Below are 24,608 nucleotides of genomic sequence, written 5' to 3' on the forward strand. Positions count from 1 at the left end.
GGGAATCGAACCCAGGGCTGCTCGGCACTCGGTGGATGAGAGCGAGCGATGTTAGCCACTACACCATATCGGATGTTGAGATGCTGACTAAGGTGTAAATCTTTCCCATACAGCCCTCACTTCCTGCGCAATGGGGCCAAAAAAAAAAAAAGCGTCAGAACAGAAGCCAAAAAATGAAATCTCTCCGATACTGGGAATCGAACCCAGGGCTGCTCGGTTCATTATTGAGAGCGAGCGATGTTAGCCACTACACCATATCGGATATGGGATGTTGTTGACGACAGACCCTGGGAAACGGCTCATGAAGGTATCGGGCATGCCGTATCAACAGACTCTCGAAGCTGAACTCGTTCACACTGACAACAATGGGGTGTTCGCGAGACCGACTAGACCAATGTCATGCTTCAAGTTGGCTGCAATTCATGCCAAATAAAACATAATCATGCATCATAGAAACTGCCTCACCCAGGGTATCACATGTCCTCGCTACTCCTTCACCCAAGACTAATACCACAACCTCACTCTTTTGTTCTATATACAAGCGCTCTATCCAACATTCTACCCCTCGACAACCGTTCAAACTTCTACAGAGCCGCCTTGCCTCTCGATTCAAACGGCAGGAAAAGGGTGAGAACACCGGCAGCAATAAACAGGGCACCGCTCGTGTACACTGGCGCAGACGTCTCGAGGTTGGCAAACATGGCGATAATCGGCTATCACAACCAGTCAGACAACGTTCTAATCACCTTCAACAAATAGCCAGGTTTAGGGACACTTACCGCCATGATGCCAAAGATGCGGTTGGCAGTAGCAGCAATGGCATTGCCAGTCCCTCGCTGAGGCGTCGGGAAAATCTCAGGCGTGTACCCGTACAGCACAGCATACATGACGTTGCTGCAAAAGTTGTACGCGCAGTTCCACCCGAGAAGCGACTCGCTGCTCTTCGCAGTCGTGGAGCAGTACAAAAAGACACCCGTCAGGGCTGCAGAAAGAGCGAGCGTTCCCTTGCGGCCGATCCGGGGCAGCTCGACGAGCAGACCTCCAATCAGAGCTCCGGGAACACCAAGCACGGCAATGATCAGGCTGTTGCGGTAGGTGATGTACGTGCTTCCGTCCCCGAAATCGACACCCTTGTTGGCCTGGATGAAGGGCAAGAAGGCATTGTACAGCGGGAAACCGAGGCCGATGAGGGCCCAGATGGCGGCGATGAGGCCGGTGGACAGCCCGAGCTTGAAGGTGGAAAACAGAGCCTTGACGTGCGTGGTGTCAATCTGCTCAACCAAGTGTCTCTTGACGGCAGTGGAAAGGTCCGTCTGGGCGACGTAGCCCTCGGGTTCGCAAGCCTTGAGGTCTTCAATAGTCAAGGAACTCGTCTTGCCATTGCGCCTGGCAACCTCGTGGACGACGCGCACGGCGTCCTCGTCCCGGCCCTTGCCCATGAGATACTTGGGTGATTCGTAGAGGGAAAACAGCCCGAATCGAGCCAGGAACATGAGCAGCGTCAGTCCGCCCATAGCAATCAAAAAGTAGCGCCAGCCCATGTTGTTGTGCCGGAAGCACGGCTTCTCGTCCTGAGCACACGTCAGGTTGCCCAGCAGAGGCCAGGCCACCAAGTTGGCAATGACCTGGGCAATGGCCCAGTCAACAGACAGGATCGTCAGCAGATACTGGTGCGTCTGGGGCAGAAACTCGAGGAAGATGGCCGAGTCGACGGGCAGATTGCCGCCCACGCCAAAGGACCAGAAGCAGTCAAAGATGCCAATGGCCGCAAAGTTGGGCGCTCCGGCAGCCACCAAGCCCCAGAGAGCAGTCAAGCCCAGCGTGAAGTTGAAGGCAATCTTGCGGCCGAAGATGTCGCATCCGAAGCCCCAGAAGACGGCACCGGCCAAGAGGCCAATGTTCTGGGCGAGCGTCAGGAGCGGCGGGCGGTTGGGGGAGAACTCGTTGCTGACGGGGGTGAAGATGAGGGACGTCACGATGGGCCACAGATTATCGGAGGCCCAGCCGAATCCGACGACGGCAAAGAGCTGCCATTGGTACCATCCCATCCCGATGTCTTGGATCTGGATCAATCTGGTGCGTCAGTTGGCTTAAACAACAAACGGAGCGCGGCGCATTGATGAACCATGGGCAGAGACATCTGAAAAGTCAACAATGCATGAGATGAGACTTACAGCACGATTCAGCACCCTGGCCTTTGCCTCGTACACGGGATCGAGAGCGCCCTTGGGAATGACATCGTCGTCGCTGCTGGCGGAGATGCTATTCGTCTCGACGGGATCCGGGGCCGGCACCGACTTGCTGTCGGCCGACGAAGCAGCCATTGAAGCGATCGTGGCACCAAGATATACTGAAAAGAAAAGAAAGAAAAAAATAGAGTGTTAAATCAACTCAAGCAGGGAGTTCCTGCAATAAATCAAAATTAAGAACCCGCAGTGCAAGCCAACAACAACAACAACAACAACAACAACAACAAGGCGAGCCCCAACTCTAAAGAACGAGAAGATGGCGATGATGAATGACAACGGCGTGTCGCTCTGATGCCGACCAAACAAGATAGAAAACGCGACGGAGCGAAGATTATGTACGCGGGCAGAGGTTCCGCGCAATGCAACCTCAGCACACGATCAAATCAAGATGGTGGTGCAGGTGCTCCAAGCAGCAACCCGGAAAAGACTGAAGCTCCCGGTTCAAGGCCAGTCGTACATGACGCTAGGCTTCTATCACGCACGCCCTCTCGATGCCTTGATCTCGCAGACGCTAACAACAACTCGGCGGAGAATGGGACGGGATGGATGGATACAATGCTGGTAAGAATACGCGTGGTTCCTCCAAGCCGGAAAAGTCTCTTCACATCCACCTTTTTTTCCCCCTTGTCTGCCTGACAATACCGAAGTCAAGGGCCTGGGTGTCAATTGAAAGTTGCCTCTGTCCCAACTTCAGAAAAAGGCAACTGAGCTGGGATTGTCACTGGCTGATGACGATGGCGCAATATCGTGCAGCTCTTGGTGATTGCCCCGGGCACGAATCACGATCCAGATGCCCGTGCAGGGACCACGGCGGGAGGGAAAGGCGTCCGAGAGGGCTGTTGGTGGACGGGGATCGGCAGCTTGGAGGGGGGGGGGGACGGAGCTGCAGCAGCCTTGGTGGCTTGCGGGAGAGTTGGGGGCAGGCGAGGCGTCGGCGAGGCCGTGCTTGAAGCAGGGGGCGGAACTCGTATGTACAACTATATGCGAGTAGTAGTTGTAGTACAAGGAATAAGAAGGTAGGTATGCTTGTTGATGGGGAAAAGGCTCAGCTGGCGAAGGGGAGGGTGTGAAGCAGAGAGACGTTCTGGCAGTCGTCGGAGCTGGGCAAGACGGGATGCATGTGACTCTCCCTAAAAGTTTCGAGGAGAGCGCTCACTTTGTACTTGATGATACAGGTCAAGACAACTGGCACGTACATTCTCCATGGCGGCTACTCGCACAACGTAACAAGTCCATCATCATCATCACAAGTCGCCCTGGCCTCGGCAGTACTCGCACTCCAGCAGGCGTGGAACCTTGACGTGAGCCGTAGTCCCGCCCCGTCGCAGATCGCCAGGGCCCGGCCAGCCTCGAAGGTCGAGAATCTTACAGCTACGTGCCCGCGAAAGTAAGCTCCATACCCTAGATGCTTGTAGCAGTCGATATCAAACGGAGGCCCTGCTTTTCTGATTCCTCACATGTCGTTACATCTGGGTAGTTGCCTTCCTCTACGGGTCAAACTGATTTCCTTTTGGTTTGTCTCGTCGGTCTCAAGTCGACAACTACCATGTCCTTAGTACCTAGAAGCCTTGAATCTCACCGAAATTGCCGCGCAGGAATGGATGTACAGATTGACAGGGGTACACACAAGCTGCTTTTGCTTCTAGCTCTTCAAGCTTCCCTTCCCTTTCATATGGAATCCGCCTCTGATGCCACGCCCGCAATTGACATAGCACTACCAGCAGTCATGTAAAGCCATTCAACGTGTCACCGAAAGTAGCCAAGAGGAGAAATTTCATAGGAAACGGAAATGGTGGCGTTGTGGCTATCGAGCCGGTGTGCCCCTCGGCCGTCTTGTGTGTGACCGGATTTGGCCGCACTGCAAGCCGAGTTCTTGATTTGACTTTCTGACGATGGAATCCGATCTGACCGAAGCATTGTTGCATCAATACGGCCGTATCTTTGCTCTATAATTCGAGAAGGATGTTCTATGCTAACCGGTAGGATTGGCGGGGACTCGCCAGACTGGAATCAATGCATCACCGGCAAAGTTTTAGTGTAAAAAGGGACATGAGCTTGAAGAGCTTGCTCCGCATCAGTTGCGAAAATGATGGCATTGATACAAGATGCATGTGAGTTACCAATTGGCCGTGGTACGAAACAAAACATTGCCATGAAGTGCTGGTATAATCCAGTCATTTCGACAATGCTTAACAAATACCTCAAGATTGCTCAACGACGCTTCAATATAGATCTGGAGAGATTCCCCAATGCTCTACTCTTCTTCTACTATACTCGTACATGAATGCAATGCCCACGGCCCGTCTGTGCCGCTGCAACTCCACCGCCCATGTATTGTAGATCCATGTTCCACCGTCGCTTCGATAGCCTAGCGCATCACGCAATTGCCCTTTCATGCCATAACAGGACAGTCGTTTGACGTCTCAGTAATCTTTGCAACATATTGTAGACTAGTATTTACTGAAACTAGTGCTACAGAGCTAGAGTAAAGCACATACTCGGACGGGGTTCGGAAGGGAAAACGGATGGCGTGACCATGTGCTTACATCCAACAAGCCAATCGGCCAACAGACCGAGATGTGAGGCACAGGAGTAACGTCTGCAGAGGAGATTTCTTTCTAGAAAACTAGCCCTGCTTACAGCTTCGTCTTGGTGTCTCCCAGCACACGGGTAATCAATCCGTTGCCTACCCTGACACCGTGCTAATGGGTCATGTCTCGCCCAGCCCTTCCCAGGGTACGGTGTATTCAATACAATCAGATCATCATATTACTATTAAGTATCCATATTCAACACATCCCTTGCCATGGAGTAGTCATCAGAATCTCAGAAAGAACCATCCAACGTCTTCTCTACTCCAACTCCAAAATCACCTCCCGACTCACCGACGACCCAGCCAACCCCCCCGCAGGCAACCTCACCCCAAATCCAATCCCCCCATCTCCCCTCCTCTCCATCCCCTCACTCTTGCTCCCCATCTCCCTCACCTTATGCCTCCGTCCCGCAATCTTAATCGAGTACGAAGCCACGCCCAGCTTCTGCGTAGGATCAGCCAGCGTCACCACCAACCGCAGGCTGCCCTTATCCTTGCACTTTCCGCTAAGGAGATACACCGCCGGCTGATCAGACGTAAAAGTAAGCGTGCCACCATTAGCCCAACCCAGGTCCTTCAAATCCAGCGCGACGGACTTTGCGCCGCCGGGCCAAAACGCAAGGCTGGCCCTGTCCTTGCCGTAGATGCCGGAGATGCCCTTCTTGGTGATGGGCGTCCAGGTCGGCTTCTCGAGCTCCTTGATCAGCTTCTGGGATGAAATGGACGGGAAGAAGCCGTAGGTGAACGTGTCGCCCTTGATCGTCGTGTAAGCGGAAAAGATGTCGACAGTCTCCACGCCCTGAGTCGAGGTCGAGATCTCGGACCAGTTGCCGCTTCGCTTGCCCACGGACAGCGTCAGCTCAAAGGGCGTGTCGTAGGCGAGGTAGCCGTTATTTGCGTAGTAGAGCGTGTCCGTGGCGACGTGCTGCTCACCCGTCTGTGCGAGGGGGCCGTTCTTCACGAAAGCCTTGGCCTTGGGAGACTCCGCGGCGCGATTGTCCAGCACTGTGATGACGGGGGCGTGTCCGGCGGTCGCATTCTTCTTGATGTCGGTGGTGATGACAATGACGCCCTCGTCCACATAGAACCACGACTTGCGGTACGAAAGATTCTGCGTCAATGGATCGACGTAGTCCTCCACGGCAGCACCGAACTTGCCGTCGCTGACGACGCCAACAAAGTCCTTCAACCCGTCGTACTTCACTTGAGAAGCCTGAAGCTTGGGCTGGTCGAGCAGAGTAGTCGTTCCAGGCACCAGATTCCAGTCCCACGCTCCCATGATGTCCTTGTACTCGGTGCCCGTGACGTACGAATACAGAGTGCCCTGGCCCATGTGATAGGCGTACGGGTTGGCCCCGTTGACGCTCTCCGAGTTGGCCGACCGGGTGGAAATCATCTTGTTCGTGAGGACATAGTTGGGCCGGCGGTGCACCATGTAGTCGCTTGCCCAGAAGCCCTTGTTGCCCGTCAGCTTCTCGGTGCCGTTGGAGAGGAGGCGACGGATGGTGTCGTTGACGGCGTATGAGCCTGTGAAATCTGCCACGGCGGCGGCGAGCTTGGAGACGTTGAAGTTGATGTCTGCGCTGGCCTGCAAGTCGACGGTAGGGAAAGAGACGAAGCGGCCGATGGCATTCTGTCATGTTCAGTATCAGACTCTTCTTCTTGTTCAGGGGGGAGGAAAGTGTGCTTACAAAGTCCCAATGCTCTGTTCTGGTCTCAGAGTCTGTGTAAATCATCCACTCATCGCCTTTAATGTAAGTAGACATGGCCTCTCGGGTGTCGTCATTGGCAGCAAATGAGGTTCCAATGGCCTCTCCCTCGAGTTGAATAAAGGCATTCAACTACATATAGTGTCAGTATGAGTTCTAAACGTGAGGCTGAGGCTTAATCTTACTAAGTCCTTGCCGTAGTTGCCGTTGTACAAGAGACCGTCATGCTGCAGAAACGTGCCGTCTCGATGGATGCCATCTGCGCCAGCAGTATCCTCAAACTGGCTCACAGTCAGTTCACCTCACCCAGCCAGATATAGACCCCAAGATTTCACTCACAGTCATCACCGACATGGCTCTAGTCATAGAATCCGCCAAGATCGTGCTGTTATCCGTGAAAAGCGCCAAGGTAACCGAGTTTTGCATAACCAAGACCATCTACACACCAAATCAGCCTCACATGTATCCAGCAGAAAGGACCAGTCAGACTCACGTTGGCTCCGGTCATGCGGCCACCAGTACCGTAGGTGCCGTCTCGTAGAGCATACGCTCGATACGGAATGCGCTCGCAGCCCGCTCGCTGCGTCTCGGTGAGGTTTGCGTCCTTGACGAGGAGGCACGCAGTCGAGCACAGCTGGGGAATCAGAATGGCCTGATCATACCAGTTCTAATGCATGTGTCAGTGAAGATTCAACGGCGCTGCCATCCTTGGTAGCAGATAGAATCATACCGTATTCCACAAACCAGGGGTACCACAAGGACATCCCTTTGATCTAAGCTCACATTAGCATCAATCCATTGCAAGAGCACAACGATATTATGCATCGTGCAAACTCACGCGTCTCCGCCATCTCCCATGCAGTCAGCCGGAGTATAGTCATTGCTAAACCAGTAATCCAGTCCCTTCTGAACGGCAGCCAGAAGCTTCGGATCTTTCGCCCAGCTGCTCGAAACAACAGGATTGACACCGCTCCACGCAGCCCCAAAGGTAATCAATCTGTTCCAATGCTCCTGAATAGGCCAATTGGCACGCTCTGCAACCGCGCATGTCAGCACAACTTTCACAAACACCCATTATCTCATCCATAAGCCAAACAAGACGCGGTTTTCGTAGTGGTCTACTTACGCGCAGGACATCCAGACAGATAATTCACATCAGACCAGGTGCCATCATCCTTTTGCGAAGACAACCACGTATCAATCTTTGCAAACCACGTAGGATCAGGGAATTGAGCGAGATCAGCGGTCCTCCGCTTCGCAAAGAGCGCGAGATCATCCGACGAGGACGCCGCTCGCGCGACTCCCGCAGCTGCAGCCGCAAGGCTCACCAAGGAATTGACCTTCATGATTTGCCCGTGTCTGTCGAATTGTCAAACACTCCAACTCCGAGGCGCTGGTCAGGGGGTCCCGACTAGCAGCAGCAGCTCTCTTGACGATGAGACGCAAGCGAGACCGATTTGAGCTGTTGCTAGATCACGAAATCGATCAATCTTCACAAAAGGAGATTCCTCATTATATCCATAGCGAAAAAAGGAGATCTCCTTCCCAACTTGTCCATGCTGACAAGATCATGACTCGTCCCATTGGCGGACAAATGCTTCGTCTACCTGATTGGCGGATATTTCGTCTGCATCGAACCTCCTTAGAGTCCGGGGTAAATATGGGGACGCCATGAGGACTTGTGCCTGGCGGCTGAAAGCAATGTTTTCCCCGCATGTTCGAATGCAATATATTTCAGCTAGTAGACTGTAGGGGACACTATCTGTAGTCTAAGAAGCCTCGAAAACTATCGGAACAGCCTGCCGAGGAGGATGGCGGAGGGTCACAGAGCATCGTCAAGCTGAGGGGATCGGGAGCATTTGGCTTCTGACAATCAGCCCGCAAGGAAAATTCTACACCAATGAAAACGCCGGTACGCCGTAGAAGCAATAACACATCGCCCGGGTTACACGGCAGCCTTGTTACCGTCATAAACGATGAAGACCAGGCCTCTGTCACGTCAGCAGAAGACTTAGCTGAGAAATGGGGCTTGGCATTGCAATTTGCTCTTGAATAAATAATTAATGCCGGTATTGCTTCATCTTGTGTCAACCAAGTGGGTTCAACAGACGGCTTCCATTCGAGTGCTGACAGAGCTCCGTTAGATGCTGGAAACTGGACATGACCCGAGATCACGCTTCTTGGGTTCAGCTTCGAGAGAAATGTCAAAGTCGAAAATGTCCATCGGAATTCCTAGTGTGGTGCAGACGTTCGGAATGTCCACGATCCCCGCAATTGATCCCTTGATGGGGGCGCACGATAAGAGAAGGTACAGTTGCTCCCCAGAATATCCTGTGCCATGTGGAGAGGTCGTTAGAAGCTGGATCAAAGAAGGAGGACGACAGTAGTGGTTGAAGCAAAGGATCGTGGTGACGTACCAAACTGTTTGAGATACTCAATGGCGCGAAGACAGGCCTGCCGGTAAGCCACCGTTGCATCCATAAAATGCTGCTTGCCATTCTCATCTACAGAGAATCCCTCAAATGTCAGGTACCGTCCGGGGCCGAAATTGGGGGCCACATCGCCCGGTCGGAAGACGGGGCTCTTGATGGCCCGCGACTTGACGCCGTTCTTGATAAGATCAAACTTGATCGTGATGGTCCCTGCCATCTCAATCGCACCGCAAAAGCTAATCTCTCCGTCGCCTTGGCTGAAATGGAGGTCGCCGACTGAGAATTTGGCCCCTTCGACGTGCACCGGAAGATATGTCGTCGATCCTCTCGAGATGTTGTTGATGTCCACTTGATGGCTGTTAGAGAGCGTCGCACATACCCTGCTGTATATTTCAGTGACATACCGTTTCCTCCGTGCTCCGGTCGTCCAGGAATAGTCCTGGCTCCTTCACGGCCAATCTTTGCTTTGAGATCCCCGGTGGCCTGTCCGGCGTGCACATTCGTCGCCAACGGCGGTTGCGCGACAACCTTATTGGGATGGCTATGGACACACGAGGAGATGAGATCGCCCTCGCGGCGATTCCACTCGGCCAAAACTTCATGTGACGGTGCGCAGCCAAGGATTCCAGGATGAATCAGGCCGGCGAACCGCACCCCCGGGATGTGTCGACTGGTGCAATAAATGCCGTCAAAATCCCAGATGGCCTTGGCAGCCTTGGGGTAGTGATCCTCGAGGAAACCTCCGCCGTTCTGGCGATCAAAGACACCCGTGAATCCCCATGGTGAGTCCTCGAATGGCTGGACATCCGTAATGTTGACGACCAACAGATCCCCTGGTTCGGCGCCCTTGATCTCGAACGGACCGGTCAAGTAATGAATCTTACTCAGGTCTACCGTGCGTAAATCCTCAGCACTGTCGTTGTTTCCAATCTGACCGCCGGTCCAGTCAACGCATTCAATCTTGACAGTTTCTCCAGGCTGGATGGTGCCGATTGTAGGGACTATGAGCGGGTTAATATGGTTCAGTGCTATGTCATCCTCTCGGCGCGTAGTAAGAGGATGTGGTCCTGAACTCACTGTCGGGATGCCATCGGTTATGCAAAGCTGGTTGCTCTGCAGCTGGAGTGTCCAAGGAGACGGTTTGCGCTATTCGGATCTTGCCCGGCATGGTGTCTTGATCTGTTTGGTGATACTCTTTGCAATGTTCTCAATTGTCCGGGTCGATCTGGTTGCAATTTGTGGCAGATATATATGCAGAGACCTGTGGCATCCTGCACTGCAACGCTCTGTGGAGGCTGATAGCTGGCCATTGATAGCCGGGTGTTGAATGAATGTGTGTGCATGATGACCATCGCCATCACCATGGTATATCCGTATCAACGGGCATCGACTCGAGCGTCATGGCAGGCTCCAGATGCTCACCCCCGCCATGATAGGTGATCGTCCCCTATCGCCAGCCGTTATCACACCGTCTTCGACTTTCGGTTCATGACACGGCAGAATCGACTTTCTCCTCGGACGTCACCGGGATGTTCGTCGTGCCGAGGGATTCTGTTGCTGCTCATTCGCTCGTAATTGGGCTCGCAAGATAGGCGTGGGACGGAGGGTGCCATAACAGCCTGTTTTCGGATATCCGGTCCTCGTCAACAAACTTGGCGCGGATCGCATGCCAATCAACAATCGCTTCTCCGCATCACAATCGCGGGGAAGGCTGGATGCCAGATGGTAAAAAGGCTGTTGGTGGTTTATGCTAGATGGCTGCGGAAAGGATCGACACTGTAGTGAGGGGTTATCGCCAGCATTGAAATGGTGGAGAGCATGAGATAAGCACAGTGTCATACAGTGTGTAGACAGTAGTTGCTCAATTGGGAAGTGATGCTATCGCGGGTGAAATAGAAGCCGCCATGGCCGCAGCTGCCGCAGACGAGTCGCTGATAGCAAGATAAGGAAGAGACGACAAGCAGCTGGTGGCTGCGTCTTACCACCTGAATCTCCCAGAAACATCACCAGCAGCTGGCAACTCTTTCGGTTTCACACGAGAAACTGAAGCAGCTGTGAAAAGTCCGACTGCCTGAAACCACCAATCCGAGACCCTCGCGGGGTGACGGAGGCGCTAGGCCGCGAAGTTACAGGGCATCGCGTCGGAGATTTGGTTTGAGCTCCTGGCCTGAGACGTTACATGAGAACACCAGACATGATGTGGTGCGCGCAGAAGAAATGTGATGCGAAACTGATGAGGACGAAGCCAGAGTTGGGAAACTTGGAAGTCGAAACAAAGATTCTATGACGCCGCGAAAGTTGCACAACGTCCACGCGAGAAACCACCATCATCGCATCGGCTGCATCTCATCGTGCCGCGTGTTCCTCGTACCATACACAGCAGGCGAATGGTCAAAAATCTTGGGCAATCTCTTGGTCCTTTTCCGACCCAGCGATCGAAAGCCAATTGTTCCCTTGTCCAGGGACTCGAGCGCCTAACAGCCAGATGAAGCCGTCCGACTGGCTGCGCAGCCCGAAATCTCCACCAGCCCGAGGCGGTGCCACTCCTCCCAAACAGCCAGCGTAACATTAGCAGCGCTAGCGAAACCAGGCGACTGCTCAAGCTGGGCAGCCGAAAGGATTGCATGAACCACGGTATTGGCTCGGCCGACAGGGCTCCGGGATATGGAACTCGAGATGGAACACCACGCAAGGCACCGCTCGACATCTCCCCCGACTCCCGCGCGTCTGCTGTCTGTAGGAAGCTGTAGCAGTAGTGCTACTCTCCAGAGAGGCAACATCCCTGGAGGCCAGGCCCCTGAGAGTTCTCTAACGCTGCCTGGAAACCCACCTGCGACGGCCGGGGCGAGTTGACGTCGCCTTGGCTTCGTGTCTTGCGGTGGAAAGCCGTGAAAAGCTGTTGCGCTTGCCAAGATGGCCTGATTGATGCCGTCGACAAGGGGAAAGAAGAGAATTATGAAGCTAATAATCCTCTGATGGATTTGTGTCGAGTCGGATCTGAGAAGTGTCTTAAGCGAGGCCTTTCGTTTCACGCCTCAACCGTGCATCTCGACCGTCTTGCTCTCTTTCTTCCCCTTTTGCTCATATATCTATCTTGCTTGATTTGTTTTGTTTCTTTTGGTGTTTGTCAGTCTGCTTGGACAAGCTCAAACGAAGCAACAAACGAGTGACTTTCTCTTCTATTTGCCGCTGGTCGGGACCATCTTGTAATAATACGTTGTTTTCTATTTTCTTCTTCTTTCGTTTCATCTTCACTTTTGTTTGCCTCGCGCTGCTTGCTCTGGAAGCATCCACTCGAAGGCGATCAAACTCGTCTTCAAAATCCATCAGAAACTTTCAGAACCCACCATTCAATATGTTCTCCAGACTCACTCTGGCGGCAACTCTCCTCGCCACCACCACCCTGGCTCAGAATGCACTCCATGCAGGCTCCGTTCTCCGCGCCGACGATGTCCTCTCAAAGCCTTATGCTTCACTCCTCAGCTTCTCAGAAGAAAGCGCAGCTGTAGCCCGTGACCTGGACGCAAGAGCTGCGACAAATTCCAGCATACCACCTGATGTCACACTGCTGCCCGACGGATCGCTGGATTTCTCCGCTTGGAACAACCTCACAGACGTGGCGTGCAAGCAGCGCCTGTCGACCATCACCCGAACTTCAAACCCCTCGGGAGACTGCATCTGCTACAACCTGCCCATGCTAGACGTCACCACCGGCATGTTCGAGGCAGACCTGCGGCTGTATCGCATCTCGGCCCCCAGAGACGACTTTGTTGGCGTGCCGCCGAGTGAGATCCAGGTCGGCGTTGTGTACAAGGGCGCCAGCGTGACGCCCATGAAGCCGGCGGACGCAAAGTCTGGGTCAAGCCCGTCTGTCAACGTCACCAAGAGAGCCGATGTCGAGACCAGCTCCCCGACTCTGCTGCAGTCGTACATGCTGGTTGGCCAGATTGACAAGGACCGCATGAAGAACAACTTGTCAATGTAAGTCTTACACTCCCCTCTGTACTCCCTCACTTTATATACACGTGTGTTCTACATGTCTACATAAATCGACATCCATATAAATGCAACGTCATCAAACTCATCAAGTAAATCATAAAACTAACATCCCTCCCCCAGCGCCGACCTCGAAGCCCTCGTCCTCCCGACCCTCACCCTCTCCGCCATCACCCCCAACGGCCGCATCAGCTCCAACGTCTCCCTCAACGAAGCCGTCTTCCTCGTCGGCGTCTTCTCCACCGACGTCGTCCTCTCCGACTTCGCCGCCGCCCAGCTCGCCGTCACGCAGCAGCACGACGCCCTCAAGAACGGCACCGTCGCCTTCATCCTCCCCGGCGTCAACATCCTCATCTTCCCCGTCGGGCTCATCGTCACCTCCGTCTGGCTGGCGATTGGGCTCGCGGCGTACGGCTTCGGCACCTATGAGCGCATCCAGCATGTTGCGGCTTATAAGCGTAGGGCTGTGCATGCTTCGAGGGATGCGGCTGCTTACCGGACTTTTTAAATGCATGATCCACTCCGCTTGGAAGGATGGCGATGCAGGATGAGATTCCTGGTGAGGGTTGGTTGGTTAGTCTGAGCGTTTTTTTGGGATAAAAAATTTGGGTTTATGGGTGAGAATGGTTATGATTCCCCAGGCGTATTTGGCGGTTTTTTACTATATATTTTTTTTTACTATTACACACATATGCACTCCATATAGCATGGCATTTCTTTACAAGTCTAGTTAGAAAAAAAAAAAGGCAATGTAATTCATGTGCAGTCAATCTTGAAGGGTATATCCAGCATGCAATCATCATTCGCCAAATACTCCAAAGGAAAAGCCAGGAGATACAAAGTAAACAAGTAGGAAAAGGAGAGTCATGAATCCATCAGCGTCATGAGACATGCATCTAGCGCACGTCTCGTACTTTCTACTCCATAAGAAAACTCAAAGTCTATACCATGTAGACAAATCCATGTGCAGGAATGAGAAAAAAGGGGAGTAAAAGAGGAGAGAGAAGAAAAGAAACATATGAAATGTGATATCGCAATAGCCCCCCATACAGCGCGCCCTCAACACCGGCTCCCGTCCATCCTATACCCGAAATCCCGGACAGAAAAAAAAAACCAAATCCCAAAGCAAAAGTCATTACACATCCTACCGTAACTGAACAAGATCAACTCGCCGGCGCAGCCTTGCGAATCCTGCCTTTGGCCCACAAGAGACCCTCGGAAAACACCACATACGCACCAGTAACGACCCAAAAGCTCAGGATGACGCCCAGGCCGCCCATCAGCCGCGCATCGACGACGCCACGCGTGACGGTCTCCCGGAGGGCATTGTTCATCATGAGCCAGCCGTACACGGGCACCAGCTGCTGGGCGGTGGTCGTTGCGGCTTTGGTAGGCTGCGGCTTGAATCCCTCCTGCTCCCGCTCGCGCTGGGCAATGGTGTCGGCCATGCGCCAGGCGACCTTGTTGTTGATCTTCTCCCAGGTCGCTTCGCAAGCAGCGAGACGAGCCTCCTTGGCCATCTTGAAGCGCAGCTGATGATCTTCGGCAAGCTGGACGGCCCTGGCGACGAACCCGTCCAGGTCGTCAGGGGCCACCAAGTAGCCCGTCTTGCCATCAGCCACAATGTCTGAAGGACCGCCTTCGTCACGAGCAACCACCGGGACGCCGCTGGCCATGGACTCGAGCACAACGAGGCCAAAGGTTTCCGTGACGGAGCAGTGCAGGAAGACATCGCCGCTGGCGTAATACGTGGCAAGGTCCTCGCCGACCTTGAAGCCGGCAAAGGTAACGGTGCCCTTTGCCCGGAGAGGATTGAAAAGCTCCTGTACCTCCTTTTCGACGTCCGGGTTTCGGTTTCCCCCGACAATGAGCATCTTGAAGGGAAGACCCCTGGCGTCCAACTCCTTGGCCGCCTTGGCGAGGAACTCGAAGCCCTTTTCACCCGCAATTCGAGAAACGGTGACAAAGATGATTTCTCCATTGGGCGCAATCTCCCTTCGGAGGGCCTCGCTCCGGCGGCTCGGGTTGAACATGGTGGTGTTGACTCCTCTCGTCAGGATCTCGAGCTTGCTAGGCTGGACCCGTTGGCCTTCCAAGTACCGCCTGACAAACCGGGAAGGGTAGAAGATGGTCTTGATGGAAGAGTGCCTGAAGAGGTAGCTCTGCACGGCGTCAAAGGCGAAGACGGCCGCGTAACTGAGCGGCGCGGGGAAGAGAATCGAGCAGTAGCCCGCCAGGTCCGTCTGGAAGTTGCAGACGACGGGGATCTGCTTCTCCTTGGGCTGCTGTCTCAGCTGCAGCATGACTTGAAAGCCCAGACTAGCCGGAGAGGCGAGGTAGATGAGATCAGGCAGCGCCTCGCTGCCAAAAGTACGAGAGTAGAGGGTTGAGTTGCGGACCGGATAGACGATGGACAGCTCCGGGTTGAACGGCAGGGGGTAGCCCGTGACGCGGACCTCGGGCTGCTTGTCCGCGGGAGAGAGGCTGGGCGACGGAGGAGGAGAAAAGGTGTTGTGGTTGGTGTGGTTGTGAGGCGCGACCACCGCCACCTGGACGCCGTGATCGCGCAGGTGGTTGACCAACATGAGGGTCGTCCGGCTCACTCCGTTGACTGGGCCGAAAGACTCGGTGCAGAGAAGGATGCGCTTCCCCTTGAGGGCGGCTGGGAACTCGGACAGATCATGCTCTGGGTACTGCGCCTGTTCCGATGCAGCGACCGACGTTGACGCCATGGCGGTTCTGTGTGTGGAAGATAGAGTGAGAGAAATGGGGAGAGCAAGAGGGAGACGAAGAGGTAGTGAAGCTCTGCTTGTAGGAAGTGACTTATAGGGGATGAGGGTGAGAGGATGGAGTGCTTATCAGGAGAGATGCTACGAATAGGATATACACACGACGGCATCAGAGCGAGTGAGCTTGCTTTTTGTCTTGCCAGACGCCGCAAGTCGGACGCCCAACGAGGTCTGAGCAGGGCAGTCCCACGTGGATCGGCCTGATATGTTGCGCATGACGGGAGTGGCTTCAGGGTCAAGGGAAGCTGCAATAGGACGGCGCGGGAGTGGGCACGAGGAACAGGCTCAGGATGCAGTTCGTCGAGAGGGGGGGACGACTAGTCTGGAGAGCGTGGGGAGAGGAGAGATAGGAATAGAGGTATGAGAGAGGCATATCCTCGAGTAATACTTGCCCCAGATCTGTATATGGCATGGCCGGTCATGATGTGGCGAGGTAAGCGCGCTGTCAGTGCCTCATGCCTTGGCAGTCTCTTTCTTTCTCTCCTTCTTCAAGCAGGCGTATAGAATACCACTCTCTGTGATGTAGGGCTGATCCTGATGCCGCAGTAGATGCCTATTGGTGAGGCAGCAGCACAGTTGTTGTCCAGAGGCGAACCACATCCTCATCCTCCTCATCGGCTGTGTATAGTAGGTTGCATCTTTTTTTTTTCTGCTCAAAGACTTGCTTGTACAGGGATAGTAGTATAAAGTACTCCATGATTCCATCCTGTGGCCCAAACCACAACCGGCATATCTCTTAAAGGATCGCCGTGCATTGTTCACACTCTTTTCCCACTTCTGCAAGTCAAGACAAGCTTCACGCGGGATACAATGTATTCGCGAGATCTCGCGCGAAGCCCAGATGGACGAATCAGCGACGGCAGCGCAGCCACATTGCTAGCGCTGACCAATGGAAGAGCAGCAGAAGAACGTCGTGCGAGTGCAACTGCTGTGGCGGGCTTGAAGTAAACGGTCTGCGAATGACAGCCTTGAGGACGACCCTCGTGTCTGGTCTGGTTGGCCGCGAGCAGCTTTGATGCAACGGAAGAGATCGTGGGAAATCGAGGGCTTTTTGAGTCTTGTACCTAGAAAAAGGTCATTCAAGACGGGCGTCACGTGTGATGCCTTGTACAACTGACTGGCGTCTCGGAGCCAGACTTATAGTAGTACAGGACTAGGAGGAAACTGTTGAAGCAAGCCACGAGCGGATTTGACGTGAAGATGGAGTGCAGCATGTACGATTCGCGTGCCGCGCATGGGGCGCATAAATGGATGGGCTAGAGACTGATTGATCCGGGGTCTTGTCTCTTTCTTTTCTGGTCTGGCATGTGACGCAGGTTCTTTGGTATAGACTGGTGAGGACCCTCGCAGATGTCACGGTTGCTAACCTAGAATAACCAAGGGGTCTCAGAGACGGAGCGCTGATAAGAGCAGCATCGAGTGCTGCTTCAACGGCGATTGAAACTGCTGAAAGCATTCATGCTGCTTGTTGTCGTGGGCGTTGTCCATAATTGGATGTAGAGTCATTGACATTGCTGACTTTTTTGATACGACCACTGAACAGGAGACCTTGTTGCCTTGACGCCGCTCCTTGGTAAAGCTCCGGTCGTTATACCATCAAGAACGTTGAAGGCGACGCTATCAGAAGAGTTTTCAGCTCTTCTAAACGGTATCCAGGCGACAGGACTCCGAAACCGTCACATCTCACCCCGACAGACAAAACCGTGTCGCGTGAGCCCTGTAGCTATGGTGTGAGCGGTAATAGGCGCGTCCGCCCTCCGTATCATGGCATGGACATGGACATGCAATCTTCAAGGCGCGCACGGTCGGTCCGCTTGATATGGCGTAACCGTATGGGGAGGCAACAGGGGTCCTTTACGATGGTGTGGATAATATCGGACGGGATGCGGGTACCAAGCATTCCGTAGCATGTAAGGAGTAAACTTTCAAGAAGGATCCCGATGCTCTCTTCTGTCTGGTACCGGTCGTCTGCCTGGTCTCGTAGTCATGTTAGGTACTGACATGTCCTCCTCATAACAAAGCATGTGCCCTCGTCATCGTCGCAGTTGTGCAGGCCTGTCATGCTGAGCGACCCTCCACGACGAGCTCCATGGGCCACGAGCGTCCGAAAGCGCGCAAGCCTGAAAGCGGCAACGCAGGAACCACGTGTGTATCCGCGGTGCTTCTGCCGGGGTTGGACTGGCTGGCGGGCAAATGGTTCAGATGAGGTGCTCGCAGCTGGTCATCGGTCGCTGGATGGCATGACGCTGGTTGACGAGAAATCGTTGGTAAAGACAAGCAAGGTGAAGCCTGAAAAGAAGGCGATTTGGAGTGATGTGGACGAGAGAAACGAGAGATGCCTGCTCCGAGGGTCTTGGCAGTAAACTCACCGCTTTTGTGTGGGATGACGGATAGTTTTGGACGCCGTTCCTGATGAGCACCTCGTACCTGAAAAGACAGTTAGAGCACAGCCAACAGCCACCGGTTCGTACTCGTAACACCGCGGAACCGGGTGCCAACTTGGCCACTCTCATTTGAGTTTCTTGTCGTAATCAAACACGAACGACTTCAGCCTATTGCATCGCCGGTCGGGGTTGAGTGGCTTGCCCCTCCGTGCTCCCTAGCGCGGCGGCGTCCCTGAAGGATCCGGACACCGCGGGGACGAATTTTGCACATGCTGGACGCACCCGGAAGTGGTTACGTGCAAGTATCTGATTTGCAGCCTGCAGTTGACGATTTGGAAGCTGAGTGAGCTTTTTGTCACCATCTGATGCTTCTGCGACTGCAGCTGAAGCACTTGATACTGAGGATTCGCATTCACATGTCACGGCTGGGTCCCGTTGCGTTAGCATCAGGGGTCTTGCGGTCGCGTCCATCACCACCATCCGATCATCACTTCGACCCCTCCAAGCAGATACTAAAGGCAAAACTAACGACGCTAAACCCGGCTCTTATACAACGCTCTACAGGGCTCGCATTGTAGGGCACTTACAGGGCCCTCCTCAGGGCCTGCGTCCATCGATAACGGGCTGCTGCCACATCGGGCCTAGCCGCGCGTGCAATTCCCGCTCTGCTGATTAAATCGCACCCAACATGGCCCGACTATTGCCTTTCCCGCCAAGCTGCGACTTTGCTATCCCCAACTCCTTTTCTTCTGCTTTTTAGTGCCAGCATTGTGTCTTCGTTTATATCTCGCAAAACCAAAGCCAGACGGTTCCCGGGCTCGATCCATATACCCTCATTCAAGGATCCCCATCCCCTCGTTGAAGCCATTGCCTGTGTTTTCTCGGCTCTTCTTTCTCTCTTTGGCCCTGCGATCCACCAGCCTAACACAACACCATGGCCTCTCTTACCGATGCGGTTGTCGACTCGGTCAAGTCCCTGAGCCTCAATGGCTCCGCAAAGGAAGTCAACGGCGACAAGATTGCCATTCGCAACATCTGCTGCGTCGGCGCTGGCTATGTCGGTGAGTCACCCCTGCGGCCTGCCTCTTGTCCATGTGCCCTCGCCTGTGTAGGTGGACGGAGCCTTGCGAGTCTTGTATGTCGACCGCCTGGGGACTCCGCCAGGCGAGCAGAGGACACGTCGTGGCCGGCTGGCTGTGCACAACTCTGCCGAGATGCAAAATTCGTTCATCCGTTCATTCATTACACGATCATATCCCCCTTGACTGCCGACCTGTGCTAACCGGCTTCGCGCAACAGGTGGCCCTACCGCCGCGGTCATCGCCTTCCAGAACCCGCACATCAAGGTCACCGTTGTCGACCGAGACGTGACCCGTATCCGCCGATGGAACTCGCGCCATCCCCCCATTTACGAGCCCGGCCTGCACGACATCGTCCGCATTGCCCGTGATGGCGGCCGCGAGACGAGCATCTCGGGCGAGCCCAGCGAGGGAACCGCCTCCGAGAAGGGCGAGGTCAAGGTGGCTCGCCGCGAGGGCAACCTCTTCTTCAGCACCGACGTCGCCGGCCACATCGCCGAGGCCGACATGGTTCTCGTGGCTGTCAACACCCCTACCAAGGAGCGCGGTGTTGGTGCCGGCAGCGCAACCGACATGACCGCCTTTGAGGCCGTCACCGGCTTTGTGGCCCAGTATGCGCGCGAGGGCGCTATTATCGTCGAGAAGAGCACTGTTCCCTGCCGGACTGCACAGCTGGTGGCCGACACGGTAAGTAGCGGCAGAATGCGTATACCAAGGCCCTGTGGCATCAAGGTTTTGCCGTGATGTGCTGCTGACGACTGTTGCTTGTTATAGCTCGCCATGCACCGCCCTGGCGTCCACTTCGAGATCCTGTCCAACCCCGAGTTCTTGGCCGCCGGCACCGCCGTCAACGACCTCCTCTACCCCGACCGAATCCTCATCGGCTCTGCCCCCACCCCCTCTGGCAAGCGAGCCGCCGAGGCTCTGCTCGAGGTCTACGCTGCTTGGGTTCCTCGCGACCGTATCCTGACCACCAACGTGTGGTCCTCTGAGCTTGCCAAGCTGGTCGCCAACTCCATGCTGGCCCAGCGCATTTCTAGCATCAACTCCATCTCCGCCGTCTGTGAGCAGACTGGCGCTGACGTTGACGAGGTCGCCCGCGCCATCGGTGTCGACCCCCGTATCGGCAACAAGTTCCTGATGGCCGGTATTGGCTTCGGCGGAAGCTGCTTCAAGAAGGATGTCCTCAACCTCGTCTACCTGGCCGATACCATGGGCCTGCCAGAAGTCGGCGAGTACTGGCGACAGGTCGTCAAGATGAACGAGTACGCTCGTGATCGATTCACCAACCGCGTCATCAAGTGCCTCAACAACACCCTCGTCGGCAAGAAGGTTACCATCCTGGGCTATGCCTTCAAGAAGAACACCTCTGATACCCGTGAGGCGCCTGCTCTGGAGATGATCAAGACGCTGCTGGAGGAGCGGCCCCGCGAGATTGCCGTCTTCGACCCCTGCTGCAACCCATTCGTCGTCAAGAACGAGATCAAGGCCCTCCTCGGCCCCGAAATCGCAGCCAGCGTCCACGTGTACGGCAACGCCTACGACGCCTGCAAGGACAGCACGGCGGTCGTCATCGCCACCGAGTTCGACGAGTTCCGCAACCAGCCCGTCGCCGTGCCTGTTCCCGCACCCGTGGACCAGGCCGTGCCCAAGATGCTGGGCCGCAAGCCCAACCCCAAGTCCGACCCGAGGCCGTTCAAGGAGTCGACTCCCACCGAGAACGACCTGCTGGCGCTGCACAAGCACCTGGTGCAGCGCGACGGCCAGACCTCTGACGATCCCCTGGATCGATTCAACGTCGAGCCCGACTGCCCCGAGGACTGCCCCGACTGCATCCAGGCCCGCGAGAGTAAGGACAACGGCTTCGCCACCGGAATGGGCAGCGCCGAAGAGTACAAGCCCAAGGAGCGCCTGGACTGGGTGCGCATTGCCGATACCATGGCCAAGCCCCGATGGGTGTTTGATGGCCGTGGCGTCATTGACTCTCGCGAGATGGTCAAGCTGGGAGTCCGCGTCGAGAGTGTCGGCCGCCAGCACCGATTCTAAGAGCGTTTAATAGCATGTTGACGGTTTTTCTTCTTGTTAAAGGGCGGCGCTGCGACCTTGTAGCTGCTCCTTTTTTTGAGGCTGTGCATTGGTAAACGCAGGCTGGCCTAGAACAAAACTTGCTTGTATCTGTTTTAATTAAACATTGGGATGACATTGTATGGCGGCAGATGTGAGACACACACTGCATGACTTGGGTAGGGATACGCGTTGCTGGCTTTGGTGGCAATTGGGAGGAAAAGAATTGACGATACGGCCACCATACACAGTTGTGACCAAGTCACAACTTCTAGAGATAGATTCAACAATCTAGACAAGAATACCTGTTATATGAATAATGTGTGTATGGATGCGGGTGGATATGGACCAGAAAGCAGTATCAAATCGTGTACACTATGAACAAATGGGAGGTCCAAACTTCTCTTCATTAATTGAGATATTGGGCATTATCATCAATGGCTGCTTGCCGTGTGAGCAACCCAACCTTTCCAAACTACCTCCAACGGAACATCTCAAGCCTGATGCCATATAGTGGGAAACACATCGTTATGCCTTCAAACGAACGTAGAGGGCGGACAATTAGACACTGCTTTAAACAGCCTCCTGCGTACAGGTAATCGTGCCCGTCTCCTCCTCCACAACCTCTCGAACAACTCCCCGATCAGGCGCAACCGAGAAGCCAGTGTGCAAGTACACAAGCACGACGACGTACTCTGGCAGCAGAGCCATGAGGGCAAACGCCACAGCGTTGCCGACGACGGGGTTGAAGGGCGAGGAGGAGTCGTCTTGGAGGGCGACTTCGAGGAGGCCGAAGATGGTGCGGGTGATGAGGAAGGGGGAGGCGAGGAGGCCGCCTCGGAGGACCTGCGTTATCGGACACTGTCAGCATCCATATACTTTCTCCTCACAGCGAGTGCTCTTGGTTATGACATTGGTAGATATTTGATGGAGGTGGTGGGTTGACGTACGATTCGACTGCTGGGCAGAAGAGTCTTCCTCCTCCTCCAGTAGAAGCCCATGATACCGATGAGCACGATGTGCATTACCGCGAAAACAATGTATCCGACGAGGGTGAGGGTGCGGCTGAGATGCATTCCAAAGGGGGTGTCGAGGGAGGAGATGCCGCCGCCGGCGGCGAGGAGGCAGATTGCTGCTGCGATGGTTCCGCGCATGAGGGCTGTGAGGGTTCTGGTGCGGGAGGGGGAGGTGTGGTTGTCTAGAAGGCTGTTTTTTCACCCTCACAGATTAGCTCTAGAAATCCTTTCATATCTTTCTTTTCTTTCTTTTATGGTTGAACGGGGTGCGAAGAGGGGGGAAAGTGAGGAAAGGGGGACGAGAGGAGGGTAGAGGAGGATATAGGGGTGGACTTGCATGATGCGGACGAAGCCAAGTGTTGCTATGATGAGCGGCACGACGCCTACATTGAGTAGGATGATTGCGGCAGAGTAGAGGCCTATGCTGGGGGACTTTTCGAGGGCGATTGTTACGGGGCCGCCTGCGAGACGGACTGTTTCGTTGGCGAGGATCAGTATCTAGGTATCCAACATCTGCTTTCCCTTGGTGTTTGTTGAAGGACGAATGCAGAGAGGAGAGGGGTCCGTACTCAGACTGAAGGGAATTAGAGGCCACCAGGCAAGTCGAGGACGGATCTGGCCGTTGCGGCGCATGAGCCTGATGGCGGCTGGGACGATGGGGATGTAGAAGATGGTTTGGGCTATGCCCAGGGATTCGTGGGGGTTGAGCATTTGTCTTCAGTTGTGGTGTTCGTGCTTTGTAGGATTCCTGAAGGAGTTTGGGAGGTGGTTGGACACTGAATTGATAGTAGCCGCAGAGCGTTGCTTTAACAAAGGAGGAGTGGTTGAATGTATCTACAACTTTCAACGGATAGCACCAGAACAAAAGGGCATCAAGCCCTTTTTAAATTCGACAGCCAACTACATACTTATCCATTACGATGGAAACTCCCAGCCTCAACTCGTCACGCCAGTGAAGAACCCACCGTCAACCGTCGTCAATCACCAAGACCATACAAGCAAACTATGCACTTCGATCTAACAAGCCTGCCTCGTGGCTGCCGCTGCGGCTGCGTCCGAAGGGGGGCAAACAATCCCCCTGAGACTACGGAGTATTCTTCCTTTGGATCTCCACAGGGGCATTTTGCACTGCCGGGTCCCTGGGACGGACGAATCACGATACGTTGAAGGAGGCTGTTTCTGCTCAGCTGGGTGCTGGTGTTGGGGTTTCGGTTGCGTTTAGGCGATGCATGTATTTCGGGATGCGTGATGTTGGCGATCAGCTCGTGGCATGATGCCTTAAGGGGTTTAAGCCTTCTGCTTGGGCTTCACTTTTCAAGCTCGGAAAGGGGGGACCCAGTATCGTTTTAGTACCGTTGTTTGGGCTCGATGGTGATTGGCGTTCCTGGCTGGCGAGTTCGTGGCATAAAGCCGTTTTGGGCTTAACCTCGACGTTTCGATTCTTCTAGTGCCTGGAGACTCTTCTTCTAGTGCGAGCGTTCAAGCTCATGTTAGGTAGTTCGATGCTCTTCTCATGTCGGGTGGGCTTGGCTTGGACGCTTGAGCTGCGAGTGGGAGTTGATGGTGTGCGAGACGATGCTCCTTTTAGAGGTTTCGAGACACGCAGTCTTGCTTGAATGGTTTTACTTTTGTATAAGATGTTTGAGAGGAAGGGACGGGAGCTTGGGTTATAGACTTGATACGAGTGTTGGTGAAGCCGATGCGCTTCGTGCTACAAGTACCGTGCTGACTTGGTCAAGTGCTTGAGCCACGTTTGACAAGCAGAGATGAGCATAATGGATGATTGCTTTTCCAGCCGGTGGATGATGGCTTCTTCAAGGGAGACACCAAGTTATGCAAAAAGCCTCTAGAGGGTCTGTATATGCATTGGTGGTGTAGAAGATGGAGTAGGTAAAGCAGGCGTACCAAAATGAAGTAAGGTCTACAAGTTTTCATTGAAACCATTAAACCGTCTTGTTGTATTGCAACTTGGGATCTTGTGGACAAGTACATGGAAGAGATTGCGTATAAGATCGACATCATGTGGATTGCGTTCAAATGCATGAATGATTCCAGCATAAGTGATATCATTGGATTGCAAATATACTGTACTCCGAAATGTCGAATCCGCATAATTCCCCGAGATCTGCCACTGACACTTCCTGTCTAGTTCCGTCATGGTAGCCATTGCCACTCCAACTGCCCTCTCTCCAGGCATCTTCTTCGGCACCTCCTTTCTGATGGTGCGGGGAGACTATATATTCTGCAACACGTGTGGCGGACGGAGGCAGACGTGATGCCTGCTGCTGTTATTGCTG

At 54.3% G+C, this 24,608-nt stretch overlaps 7 protein-coding genes across 7 annotated transcripts; 2 read left to right on the forward strand and 5 right to left on the reverse strand.

The window, feature by feature from the left end:
* Nucleotides 1-584: 584 nt before the first annotated feature.
* Nucleotides 585-2,324, reverse strand: CCMA1212_005438 (uncharacterized protein; the record flags this gene model as incomplete). Its single annotated transcript, XM_073702696.1, has 3 exons — nt 585-713; nt 780-2,063; nt 2,175-2,324. The coding sequence occupies 3 exons, from the start codon at nt 2,322-2,324 to the stop codon at nt 585-587; spliced, it is 1,563 nt and encodes a 520-aa protein (XP_073559175.1).
* A 2,777-nt stretch (nt 2,325-5,101) lies between these two features.
* CCMA1212_005439 (Chondroitinase-AC) lies at nt 5,102-7,897 on the reverse strand (the record flags this gene model as incomplete). Its single annotated transcript, XM_073702697.1, has 8 exons — nt 5,102-6,475; nt 6,534-6,683; nt 6,737-6,832; nt 6,891-6,989; nt 7,045-7,218; nt 7,282-7,324; nt 7,390-7,585; nt 7,678-7,897. 8 exons carry the CDS (start codon nt 7,895-7,897, stop codon nt 5,102-5,104), a joined length of 2,352 nt encoding a protein of 783 aa, XP_073559176.1.
* Nucleotides 7,898-8,691: 794 nt separating this feature from the next.
* Nucleotides 8,692-10,151, reverse strand: CCMA1212_005440 (uncharacterized protein; the record flags this gene model as incomplete). The annotated part of the gene is made up of 4 exons (XM_073702698.1): nt 8,692-8,882; nt 8,969-9,331; nt 9,388-9,984; nt 10,061-10,151. The coding sequence occupies 4 exons, from the start codon at nt 10,149-10,151 to the stop codon at nt 8,692-8,694; spliced, it is 1,242 nt and encodes a 413-aa protein (XP_073558860.1).
* A 2,187-nt stretch (nt 10,152-12,338) lies between these two features.
* Nucleotides 12,339-13,487, forward strand: CCMA1212_005441 (uncharacterized protein; the record flags this gene model as incomplete). The annotated part of the gene is made up of 2 exons (XM_073702699.1): nt 12,339-12,964; nt 13,103-13,487. 2 exons carry the CDS (start codon nt 12,339-12,341, stop codon nt 13,485-13,487), a joined length of 1,011 nt encoding a protein of 336 aa, XP_073558859.1.
* Nucleotides 13,488-14,142: 655 nt separating this feature from the next.
* CCMA1212_005442 (GDP-mannose-dependent alpha-mannosyltransferase) lies at nt 14,143-15,711 on the reverse strand (the record flags this gene model as incomplete). The annotated part of the gene is made up of 1 exon (XM_073702700.1): nt 14,143-15,711. One exon carries the CDS (start codon nt 15,709-15,711, stop codon nt 14,143-14,145), a length of 1,569 nt encoding a protein of 522 aa, XP_073558858.1.
* A 3,375-nt stretch (nt 15,712-19,086) lies between these two features.
* CCMA1212_005443 (UDP-glucose 6-dehydrogenase 4) lies at nt 19,087-21,277 on the forward strand (the record flags this gene model as incomplete). The annotated part of the gene is made up of 3 exons (XM_073702701.1): nt 19,087-19,213; nt 19,452-19,918; nt 20,006-21,277. The coding sequence occupies 3 exons, from the start codon at nt 19,087-19,089 to the stop codon at nt 21,275-21,277; spliced, it is 1,866 nt and encodes a 621-aa protein (XP_073558857.1).
* A 591-nt stretch (nt 21,278-21,868) lies between these two features.
* Nucleotides 21,869-23,227, reverse strand: CCMA1212_005444 (uncharacterized protein; the record flags this gene model as incomplete). Its single annotated transcript, XM_073702702.1, is given in 5 exon segments — nt 21,869-22,141; nt 22,246-22,501; nt 22,520-22,784; nt 22,881-23,026; nt 23,220-23,227. 5 exon segments carry the CDS (start codon nt 23,225-23,227, stop codon nt 21,869-21,871), a joined length of 948 nt encoding a protein of 315 aa, XP_073558864.1.
* Nucleotides 23,228-24,608: the final 1,381 nt, after the last annotated feature.

Source organism: Trichoderma ghanense (genome assembly GCF_004382785.1).
Source record: "Trichoderma ghanense strain CCMA-1212 chromosome Unknown scaffold_5, whole genome shotgun sequence".
NCBI classification, from domain to species: Eukaryota; Fungi; Ascomycota; class Sordariomycetes; order Hypocreales; family Hypocreaceae; genus Trichoderma; species Trichoderma ghanense.